This window comes from Rhyacophila brunnea, unplaced genomic scaffold, assembly GCF_057557595.1.
Source record: "Rhyacophila brunnea isolate RB1 unplaced genomic scaffold, BYU_Rbru_1.0 scaffold_1, whole genome shotgun sequence".
Lineage (NCBI taxonomy): Eukaryota > Metazoa > Arthropoda > Insecta > Trichoptera > Rhyacophilidae > Rhyacophila > Rhyacophila brunnea.
In genome coordinates this window covers 5,349,595-5,362,668 of record NW_028232751.1, presented here as the reverse complement: position 1 = coordinate 5,362,668, position 13,074 = coordinate 5,349,595, and the positions used below count along the sequence as shown (strand labels likewise).

General features: G+C 31.8%; 1 protein-coding gene across 1 annotated transcript in view; it reads right to left on the bottom strand.

Moving 5' to 3' along the window:
• Positions 1–1,334: 1,334 nt before the first annotated feature.
• The window catches only part of LOC147079406 (piwi-like protein Ago3), a 32,590-nt gene continuing 20,850 nt past the window's right edge, over positions 1,335–13,074 (bottom strand). The window contains exons 10-13 of the mRNA XM_085960455.1: positions 12,431–12,614; positions 11,699–11,864; positions 3,984–4,208; positions 1,335–1,599 (exon numbers count right to left, since the gene is read on the bottom strand). Coding sequence (XP_085816581.1) covers positions 1,335–1,599; positions 3,984–4,208; positions 11,699–11,864; positions 12,431–12,614 — 840 coding nt within the window. The remainder of the gene's footprint in view (positions 1,600–3,983; positions 4,209–11,698; positions 11,865–12,430; positions 12,615–13,074) is intronic.

The window sequence follows — 13,074 nt, the reverse complement described above, 5'->3', positions numbered from 1 at the left end:
TACCCATTTACTTTAAAAAGAAAACATGTCAATGAATTATTATTATTGTTACTGATAGAACAACAAACAGAACATTAAATGAACACATGTTGGATTTTTATGACAAATTATATTTCGTTTGACATGCGTCATTTGCACCCGCGACCCACAATCCGCGCATCGCCTAGCCACGATCTTTTTAGACCGTGCTTCAACTGAGGTATAACCTTAAAGATTGCTAAAAGTATTAAAAAAATGCATTGGCATCGTGTTCCAATATATTCTAAAAGTTTCAAATGTCTAGCTAGTCGGGAATTAAAAATCGATTGCAAGATTTGTACCGGACAAATAAGAATACGACCTAATAAAAACGTTGTAAAATAATAACTTATCTAAACTTGTATTATTATTATTAACTAGGTATGTATTGTAAAAAGTGCATCATGTAGCTTTTAACCAATGCAAAGACACTTTGTGAGGGCTGAAATTAAGACTGGCGAGGGGAATGGGAGGAGTTTGCTTGAGGCGGCCATGATTCATCCCGGCAGTAAAGTCATAGAAGAACTTTTAAGCGAAGAACCAAATAATTTAACCTGTTGATCGCCAAGACCTACTTTTAAGATGTTATTCAGTTCTTACAGGCGCATGTACTGTATATTTTCCTATATAGGGTGACCGGCATGGCTCCTGTGTATGTTACTGCAATTTGGACTGAGAATATTCGTTCAAAGTAACTAAAGATAGGCTCGCAAAGTAAAAGTAATGTAATAAATCTTATTGGCGCTGCGACCTGTTGCCGGCACATCAAAAAAACTAATAATTGAGTAAAAGATAACATAACAGTGTATCTTTGCATATTCTATCAAATAATACTATAAACTACATAAAACTTGGAGATCAAATTTTTTTAATTTCTGTGGAGCTTATGAAAGAAATGTTGAAAAAGAATGAATTAATGTTTGTAAATTTAATGTTTTCATACTATATAGACGTTTTAAGAAATGTATGGTAAATTCTAATAATTTGACTATAAGATACATAATGCATTTTTTACATTAAATACACAAATCATCATCATATAGTTTAAACAACGGTCAAACATATTGACAGCAGATTAAATAGCACCTTCATTTGGCACCAAACTTTGTGCTTGGCTTGTATACTAAAAGTTGTACAATGGTTTCAGCAATTTGGGTTTTTAAAATCAAATTAGTGTAATTTTATAATGGTAACATAAAGAAATAAGGCAGAATACTCGAATTTTAATAATTTTAAAGTATGGTTTCTTAATATCTACACTAGTTTTAGATTAAACCCTGTAGCACCATTTTCAGTCATCAGCTTGCAGCAAATAACTACAAATAGAAAAGTTTGTTATTCAGGGAGTGATGATTTTCTTGTCGGAGAGTATTGCCGATCAGTGACGCCAGATGGTGAGCGTAGTTGCAAGGCATGGGGGTCTTCTTCGACCCAGTATGGTTGTTAAACATTTGACAAATTTTGTAGGTGAAACGCTGGAGCTCGTCAGCCGACATATTCGACGTGTTTCTCACCACGATGTAGTGGGTCGGGACGACGCACCCGCGGCGCACTTTCTGTGACACCAGGAAGAAATCATAGCTAAAAGAGATGATGATGCAATATTAATTAGTGTGCGTATGATTTTAAATATCAACCGATGTCTTGGATAGTTCCTCCCGGGATATTTCTAGCAAAAGCTTTGAAAGTACAGACCTACAAACTTATCTGTAGAACGGCCAAAAATGGAACTATGAACTACCATAGGACGCCATTTTGAAAATTTTATTCAAATGGTTTGGTTGTAAGTTTTCAACAGTGGCTCCCCCATCCCATTCTTCAGATAAGTTTGTAGGTCTGTAGTTTATTGTTTGTTATGCCACAATACCTAAATGTCAGGGGTGGCCAGTGCGTCAATCGCGAAGGTATTTTTGGTCGATCGCGGACATAATAATATATTGTACTATTTTTTGTGAGTTCTTCTAAATTTCATGTCAATGATTGGGAAGAGGATTTTTTTTTCACTATCGCAAATGAAAAGTATATTTGTATTATTTGTACTTCAAGTGTATCAATTCCGAAAAAAGGCAACATTAAAAAACATTTTCGAACTGTCCATGTAAACTATGATGGAAATTATCCGCCTGGTACTGAATTGCGTAAAAATAAAGTGAGACAATTGAAATCACAATTATTGTCTGATCAACAGTCTTTTCTCACCAAGGAAATATCCAAGACAGCTACCGTCGCTTTGGTGGTAACAGACATTTTAATGAAATATAAAAAAACCATTCGAAGACGGTGAAATATGGGAAGAGGGTTTTATTAACGCCGGGGAGCATTTAAGTCATATATTAATCGTACTCGATTTCCTATTCATAAACTAGTATTGGTAATGACTTATGGAGCTCCTGCTATGGTTGGAAATCATGTTGGGTTTATTACTTTATGTAAAAATTATGAAGCAATACCCATTTTTATCAGTTATCATTGCATTATACACCAGCAGGCGTTATGATCAAAAGTGTTAAACCTGAATCACGTGATGGATGTTGCTTTTTAAATTTTGAATTCAATTCGTGGTAAAGCTTTACAAATAAGGCCGTTTCGACGATTATTATAAGAATGTGGATCGAAAAATGGCGAATTTTTGTTGCATACAGATGTATGGTGGCTTAGTCGGGCTATGTTTCTGAAAAGATTCAGAGATATGTTACCTGAAATTAAACATTATTTAACAAAGAAGGGAACAGAGTATCATCAACTAGCTGACAAAATGTGGTTGCTTGATCTTGCCTTTCTCTGTGACATTACAGAAAAACTAAATCAATTGAATCTACACCTTCAAGGGGAAAAGAAGTCATTAATTGATTTCATTACCTAGTACAGTGAATACATTTAAAACCAAACTTTCACTGTATGAAGATCAATCAAGAGATGTGATTTTAAAATTTTGATAATATCAGGTCCAAGTGTAAAGATATTCAAAATATAATGGTTAGTCAGTATTTCAATCACATATTAACGTTGCTAATGGAGTTTAAAGTGAGATTTAAGGATTTCTCTAAATTAGAAGATGTTGGTACGTTTATGTTGTTCCCATTTAATGATAGTATAAACGGGGAAGAGATAGCCATAAAAATTAGTGTTTTATTAGATATCGATTCTACACACCTTGCCACACTTGAAGGAGAAATATTGACACTAAAATGCGATGTGGTTCTGATAGCCAGAGCTCCAAGTCTTGATAATTTTTGGAGCCTAATTTGTGAAATAAATATCCACATCTTTGGAAAGTTGCAGCATATTTAACTTGCTTTTTTGGTTCTACATATCTGTGTGAATCGGTTTTCTCTTCAATGAATGCAATCTAAATGAAGCATCACTCACGATTGACTAATGTTAATTTGACTGCGTGCTTACGTCTAGCGGTAACTTCATATCACGTACAATACGACAAAATTGCTGAAAATATGCAATGCAAAGTTTCGGATGACAATAAAAAAAGGATTTTAAGATATCTAATTTTCGATATACACGTAAATCGTGTAACTATGTCGAAATTACTGTTAATGTGTACTTCATTTTTTTAGAACTGAAATACATAATCCTAATTATATTATTGTTGTTCATTCGATTTTTTCGTATTGTTATTTTTATATGTATAAAATATCTGCTTCCAAAATACATAAATATGTATTTGAATTATAAAAATTGAGTTTTTATTGTTCTAGCTTGATATAATTACAAGCGACAGCAGTCGATCGCCATACATAATTTTATCAACAAGTCGATCCTAGAATAATAAAGTGTGGCCACTCCTGCGATATGCCATCGATGTATGAAAACATGGGAAGGATGGTGAGAAGAAAAAATGCCAGTCAGTTTAAGAAATATGTTCAAATAAGCTGCCTTTACTGTGGTCCTTCCTACAATATAAAAAAACTTGTACACATATTTGACCGAAATTATTTAACAATACTTACAATTTTTTTCGAGTAATTGTGTTATCCACAACTGTTCCGGGTGGTGGATTGACAGGTGGCTCATTTTTCGGAGTACGGAATATTCGGGTGTTGATACGCTTTTGCACCACTACAAAAGTTAATGTTGGTTTGTAATTGCTAGCAAGAGCTTTAAAGCATGTTTCCAATTGTGGGATTTCGTGATCATTTACGATAGTCTGAATCTGACTATCTCCAACGCCATCCCTGAAATTGTTAAGTTTTCAATATTGATACTGCTTAACCTGATGGTTACATATTTGTAATGTTTCAACAATCCATTTTGCGGTCAATTTGGATCCAATATATAATTATTATAGCAGCAACCCACAGCCGTCTGTATTATACAGGCTAAGGATAAAGTTTTGTACCAAAAATCGGTGGTCCTACTACGTGCTGTCAAAAACAAAGCGTAACTACCTAATTTTGATAAGAAGGAAAATTTAACCAGTTCCTTTTTAAATTATAGGTTATTATTATTTTGAAAAGAAAAAAATTGAGACTATCGTAAAACTATTTATTACGTATTAACGGTGAAAAAAATTAATAACAGGAAAACAGATATTAACATAATAAATTACAAATTATCTTATCATTATTATTATTATTATTTTGAAGAAATGTGTAGCCATCGATATTATGGGCAAATGTATTAGGCGCTGCTTCAACAGTCTACCGATTTGTATGGGCTGCGACAGACATGAGATCACGTGACAAAAAACTCAATACAAAAAAAACACCCGGATTCACCAATCAACAATTAATACAATACAATGTTGAAGAGAGACGCGATGTGGCATATTTTTTTAAGCTTTAGAGAGGCGCTGCTGGTGCTTATTAAAATTGGTGAAAAGATGGTGAAATTCTTACAAAATTATACGATAGATGTCGTTGGCATATAGAATAAATTATTTTTATATAATATTTATGTGATTATATTATAAATACGTCAATATGAAATCAAAAATTATTTTTCTTAAGAGAGGCTTTATATAATCGCCTAGTATGGAGTCTCCGCCACTGATATCGGTGGTCAACCCACATAAACACTTAATGTATTTGGCATCAAAGAATACAATTAAGCACACTAAATAGCATTCTATAATAAAAATATTCCCAATTGAAAAGCATTATACGAAATGAAGAATATCATTGACCGACTAGTGCAGGAATGCCCAACCCACAGCCCAAAAGAAAACTTTTTGTGGCCCAAGGCCCAATTGAAGTTTTCAGCTTTCTATATTTTGCATTTTGGTATTCATACAATAAAAAAAAATTCTATGCCGGCTCCACACACTCCGTACTTAATAGTGACCGCAAAGTTTTTTTAAAATATTCAAATTAAGTCACAAAATTAATTAAAGAATTCAATACCAGATTCGCATTTATGCAAAAGTATCAGGAAATGTTCAAAATATTCTTAACTCCGTTTAACGTAGAGGTGGAATCAGCGCCTCCAAATTTACAAATGGAGCTAAGCTTGAGTTTTATCGGAAATATATCCTCGAAGATAAATTTCCAAAATTAAAAAAACTGTCAATGTGCATTACAGCAGCATTTGCTGCGAATTGAAAAACGAAGTGTGGCAGCAGGTTCCTCGATGAAAACATGACCAATCAACTGCGTTGCACGTCGGCTAAATTACCAGTTAATATGAAAAAGATATCAAACAATATACTAAACACAAGTGTTACAAACGTACAGACCTACAAACTTATCTAAAGAATGGCCAAAAATGGAATTATGAACTACCATAGGACGCCATTTTGAAAATGTCATATTTTGCCCAGTTACGAGTCTTGATTGGGTAGTTTTCGACAGTGGCTCCCCCACCCCATTCTTCAGATAAGTTTGTAGGTCTGTAATAAAATATTTTGAATAAGTTCTTTGTTTTATTTTTTATGTGTGGCTTACCTAACCCAAGCTCAGTAAATATTTTTTTTGGCCCATCAAACGATTTGGGTTGGGTACCCCTGGACTAGTGTAAATAGGCTTAGAGGAAATATTATTTTTTTGATGTCAGCAATCTGTTTTACAATTTTTAATGTTTTAAGATAAACTATTCTTTCAATTGAAGGGGTTATCGCAAGACAATGATATGCCACATAATTATGAATTTGTTGATTTTGAATACAACCAATTCCCAGGGCATACACTCACGTTTTACTTAAGGGGGGACATGCTCGTCGAAGGTCAAAATTGAGTTTTTATTGTATTTTCAAACCATGATCCTGGACACTCCTTAAACGTTGTAGATAATCTATTTATATAATTTTGAAGCCTTATTATCCTTTATAGTTATTTTAAACATTTGATGACTGCATAAAGTATTTTTGTTACATTAAATAGTATTCTTTTAAACCTCTCGCTCTAATGTTTTAGAATATAGTCATATTTCGGCACATAACTGTGCAGTGGTGTTAAGATTTTTTACATTTATTAATTTTTAAACGCATTTATAAAACCATTAGCATAATTTTTTATGAGATAATTTTTGTAAAATATTCACGATAAAAAATTATATTGATAATCTCTGTGATCCCAAATTTGACAAGAATTAGGCATTTTATTATTCAAAAAATCGGCAAGATTAACACATTTGAAGATGATTCTAAAGATACTTATTATAAGCTATGTCTTTGACCATTCAAGTGTGATAAACATCTTATGAATAATGATTGCTTTATAATAAATATTGACCTAAGAATAAGGTAATGTTTATTTGAAATACGCCATTTCTTTTGTCATTCCCTAGTAGTTAAGCTAAAACATACGGCCGTAGCCATAAATTGACAAACTATAATTAAAGTAGGGAGTAAAATTATGTTAACGCGCGTGTTTGAACATGTACCTAACCGAATTTTTTTTATTTTTTTTTTAAACGGTACATGTTCAAACACGCGCGTTAATATCATTTTACTCCCTACTTTAATTATAGATTGTCAATTTATGGCTACGGCCGTATGTTGTAGCTTAACCACTGGGGGATGACAAAAGAAATGGCGTATTTCAAAAAAACACTACCTTATTCTTAGGTCAATAATTATTATAAAGCAATCATTATTCATAAGATGTTTATCACACTTGAATGGTCAAAGACATAGCTTATAATAAATATCTTTAGAATCATCTTCAAATGTGTTAATCTTGCCGATTTTTTGAATAATAAAATGCCTAATTCTTGTCAAATTTGGGATCACAGAGATTATCAATATAATTTTTTATCGTGAATATTTTACAAAAATTATCTCGTAATAAATTATGCTAATGGTTTTATAAATGCGTTTAAAAATTAATAATTGTAAAAAATCTTAACACCACTGCACAGTTATGTACCGAAATATGACTATATTCTAAAACATTAGAGCGAGAGGTTTAAAAGAATACTATTTAAGGCTGCGCGCAGACGGCAAAGCGAAGTTTCGGATTCATCCGCCAAACGTCGTTTGCGTTTTGTTTCCGGGCCGATTGCGATTCAAATGCGTCAATATCTCGACGATGCTGTCCAAGAGAAAACACAGATTTCAAGGGGATTCATAAACGCCTTTTTTTTGAAACTGCACCCTGCTGCGAGAGTATTTATCTTTCATTACAGTGGCGTACAAGGGTAAATAAATAAATATAAAAATATCAGTACCTACCTACATACATATTGTATTGTACCTACCAGTGGCGAAGGGTGGAGGTAGGCTGTTGAGATCCGCCATAAATATTGCACACTAAACTTTGTCAGTTATACATACTTGTTTTCATTGAAATAAGACTACATTTTACAGATGGTGATGGTAAGTTTTTAAAATTCAATTAAACCCAGCGAAAACCAAGCCATAATAGGTAACAGTCAAAAAATACTCGTATATCTATAAAATATCTAAAATTATGCAATTAAATCATACATAAAATTGGATATTTTATAGATAGAATAATATTTTTTATCTATTATAGTTTGGCTTAGGCATAGCTTGATGAATTAAAAAAATGAACCAACAATATGTATAATACGTACTTATTCTTAATGTAACGAAAACAAATAAGTAAGAATGAAAAAATGTGCATAATTTTGTCATATCGCCTAAAATATACCAATACTATTATGGTTTGGTAAGACAGGGTTTAATTGATTTTTAAAATCCAACCAATACCATTTGTAAATTATATTATTTCAATAAAAACATAAGTATACATTTCACTGAAAAAGGTTATTGTGCACTATTTATGGCGGATCTTAACAGCCTACTTCCACCCTTCGCCACTGGTACCTTTATTTATTTTCCCACTATTGCTTCTTTTGGAACTGGACTGTTTTATATCGAAAGCGTTTTGAAAATTACCTATTATTGAGCCTTTTATGTATCATCATCAACTTTGTCTGATCAATACTATCGACCGAGGGTACTTGATGGAGTTTGAATTTAAATTCTAATTGATTTAAGTTTTGTACTATATTATTTATTAATACAATTATAAGTTAATACACGAAGAAAGGGTAAAAACCTTATTACCTAGATACCTACTAAGTAAAGGATTAAGTAGGTATAAAAACATAATATTTTGAATAATTTGAATATTTGCAGTGTTTCTAAAAACATGTTGTAAATACTATTAATACATTCGGTAGGTAAGCAGTTTTACAAAATAAAATAAAAAGTTGTGACACAGCACAGCTATGAGAAGAAGTATATCACCAGAAGAAAGGCTCGCCATAACCATTATTATTTATTTTGTAGTATGTACTTATTTAATTAATTTTTTTATTAGTTGACACTTTTATCTTCTATAGATACAATAAAATGGAAACGGGTACTAATAATAATATATTGAAGTGAGAATAATGAATACCTACCTACTATTATTGATAGGTATGTGCCTGTGTACTTATATAGGTATATGTATATTTATATTAATTATTGTTTTTTTTTTATAATATATTAGTTGCGATTACTGACAATAAAATTTAGATAATTTATCTATTCAGCCGCTACAGTACCATATTAAATTACATATTTAAAAAAAGTTGGCAGTTATCAATTCAAAACACCTCATAAAAAATAGATTGAAATTTTAGTAGTTACACTAACACAAAATTACCTGATATAGTCTCATTAAAATAGCTATCTTTTTAATAATATTAAAATGTAGCTATTGAATTCTAAGCAATAGTATTCTATTGGAAATATGAACAGATTTTAAGGGGAGATATTTCAAATGTTTATTTATAATATGTTTTAAATGTTTATTTGATAAAAGATACAATAGGTATAATAATATATTACATTGTTCTAACAAATTATATACAAAAAATCTATAAAATATTTTAATTAAATTATATTTGTTTTTCCCCATTGCATAAACGCCACTGTGAACTTCTTGATGACACTAATTAAGAAAGAAGGAGGATTTTTTCAAATTTTTCGGACTAAAGTAATAAATTATGTCGTACAATATGTGCCTTATTGTGTTCGGCCCCTTGTGACCCCTAAAGAATTTATTTATTGCACTATCCGAAGAATAAAAAAAAACCTTTTTTTTGTCTCAAGAGTCCAGTGGCGAACTAAGATAAATAAATTATAAAAAAATATAACATGTAAACAACACCTACATATTATTAAGTATTTCTTTTTTACCATTTTACGTAAATTTAATTTTTCCATTATTGCTTGATTTGGAAGAGAATTGTTTACGAGAAATGACATTTTAATACGCTTACCTACCGAATGTATTAATAGTATTTACAACAGGTTTTTTAGAAACACTGCAAATAATCAAATTATTCAAAATATTATGTTTTTATACGTAATCCTTTACTTAGTAGGTATGTAGGTAATAAGGTTTTTACCCTTTCTTCGTGTATTAAGTTATAATCTTTTTTTATTGTACCTATTAATAAGCAAGAATTTGATGTCAATGTGTATTTGCCATTGGCGAGTGCGCAAGATGCTGAAAGGCAAAAGCCTGGTCGCAAAAATACCCAAGCGGAATAGTACAAAACTTAAATAAATTAGAATTTAAATTCAAACTCCATCAAGTACTTATTATTATTAATTATTATTAATCAGACAAAGTTGATGATGATACATAAAAGGCTCAATAATAGGTAATTTTCAAAACGCTTTCGATATAAAACAGTCCAGTTCCAAAAGAAGCAATAGTGGGAAAATAAATAAAGGTACCAGTGGCGAAGGGTGGAAGTAGGCTGTTAAGATCCGCCATAAATAGTGCACAATAACCTTTTTCAGTGAAATGTATACTTATGTTTTTATTGAAATAATATAATTTACAAATGGTATTGGTTGGATTTTAAAAATCAATTAAACCCTGTCTTACCAAACCATAATAGTATTGGTATATTTTAGGCGATATGACAAAATTATGCACATTTTTTCATTCTTACTTATTTGTTTTCGTTAGATTAAGAATAAGTACGTATTATACATATTGTTGGTTCATTTTTTTAATTCATCAAGCTATGCCTAAACCAAACTATAATAGATAAAAAATATTATTCTATCTATAAAATATCCAATTTTATGTATGATTTAATTGCATAATTTTAGATATTTTATAGATATACGAGTATTTTTTGACTGTTACCTATTATGGCTTGGTTTTCGCTGGGTTTAATTGAATTTTAAAAACTTACCATCACCATCTGTAAAATGTAGTCTTATTTCAATGAAAACAAGTATGTATAACTGACAAAGTTTAGTGTGCAATATTTATGGCGGATCTCAACAGCCTACCTCCACCCTTCGCCACTGGTAGGTACAATACAATATGTATGTAGGTAGGTACTGATATTTTTATATTTATTTATTTACCCTTGTACGCCACTGTAATGAAAGATAAATACTCTCGCAGCAGGGTGCAGTTTCAAAAAAAAGGCGTTTATGAATCCCCTTGAAATCTGTGTTTTCTCTTGGACAGCATCGTCGAGATATTGACGCATTTGAATCGCAATCGGCCCGGAAACAAAACGCAAACGACGTTTGGCGGATGAATCCGAAACTTCGCTTTGCCGTCTGCGCGCAGTCGCTTTGCCGTGTGCGCGCAGCCTAATGTAACAAAAATACTTTATGCAGTCATCAAATGTTTAAAATAACTATAAAGGATAATAAGGCTTCAAAATTATATAAATAGATTATCTACAACGTTTTAGGAGTGTCCAGGATCATGGTTTGAAAATACAATAAAAACTCAATTTTGACCTTCGACGAGCATGTCCCCCCTTAAGACACTTTTTTTTTTTTAAAAACTCTGATGTCTCAATAATTATGTCAAATGTGTAGGTAGTTCTTACAAATTCAAATTTTGCTAAAAAAATGGTTATAACAATAATATATGTCTTGCCAGTCAAAATTAATATCGGTCAGTCATCCGTGCCTTCTGCTCCAAACAGAATAATTAGAGGTGAGATATATCGAACATTTTAATGATAGTAATTTTTCCTGTTACAATAGTGAACGAACAAGAACATTAAATTGCTCATATCCCCAAACTATGTTTCTGTGACATAACATTGTTTTGCAATAACCCTTCAATTTGCTAATATTTAACATTTCTGTAACATGTGGACAGAGAATATTTTTAAATTAGTAACTTATATTGCTCCGTTTCTATAGACCGTCAACAAAATAATATATTCCATTTGCGAAAACAATTTAAAAAAAACTGAAAAGCTATGAATCAGGGGATCTTACCTGTAAACTATTATATTGTTAGGAAAATCTCCATTTACTGAGCGATATTGTAGGAGCAAGATTTCAAATCCTGTTTTCATTCCATCAATCCTCTCTTGCCCTTGTTTTTGGAAGGATGTTGTGTTGTGCCAGCTGGTGAGGTCTTGGTCCATTGACGCAACAAATCCTGCGATAATTAAGACCTCAAAATGTATAGAATTTAATATATTAATCAGATTAAGAGATGATCCACTTAACTATTCTAAATACTCCTAACCTAAGTATTCTAAATGGTTCACCTAAGTTTTCTCATATTCTAAATATAAATCCATGCGATTATCACATTTACAAGTAAAATCACTGTCAACTGAATGTACATGTTTGATTCTATTTCAATGATCAAAATCTTGTTCTTCTTCATTGGCCATATCTGCCGTTTAGTTGGATTATATGTACACCACGCGGCGCCTCCAAGAATCCCTATCGCTCACCAGCTTCGTTCCAGGTCAAATCAGCATCCCGTAGCTACGGCGTATATACTCGAGCGTCTATTTATTTTCGAAATTCATTCAATTGCGTAGTGTCCAGTTGTCCCGGTGCCGAATCGTCCTAGACCCCCTCCATTCCCTGTGGTTTCAGTTTAAACCACCCACTTATGTGGTCGACTTGCTCCTGTTCATAATATAATATGTAACTGATACAAAATTTACGATGTCAGTGTTACTAAAAAATGATAGTCGGGGTCTTACTTACCTACTACCGAAAGTACTCCCTTCACAGGAGAATGAAAACAGTCGAGGCCCACAACCATAGTATTTTTTAATGGCATTGTATCAGTCCACAATGATCCACCCAGCTTACAGTTAATTTGTAAAATTATGTTTTGAATGATTTCAAATGCTGCTTTTTTGATTTTTAAAGTACGTCCATTAATCACCTGAAAGTTTACGAAATTTTAACAAATTAAACTCTTTTTAGATACATGATTATGAATATCTTGTACAGAAAGCATAAAAGCTTTTATTTTTCTAGCCATTGACTAGAGACCAGTTTTTTTGTGCTCAGCAATCTGAATCCTATTCTTTCGTTCTTTGGGTGTTTCCGTCATTATTTTCAAAAATCCACCTTTGGCACTGTGTACTTTCGATAAAAGTGTCGTCTATTATCTATGGTCTGCAGGTTGGGTTCTATTATCTATGGATGTTATTCTGCAGGTGTTTTAACATACGCACACATAGAAACTGTTAAAATTAGCATGAATAATTAACAATAATTCAAATTACTAATTATAGTAGGCACTCTTCACCAGTGTCATTCTTCAGTAAATTTACGGAGAATCATCTAAACACTCTAAATTTTGACTTTATTATTTATCACATGTGGTTTCATATAAAATT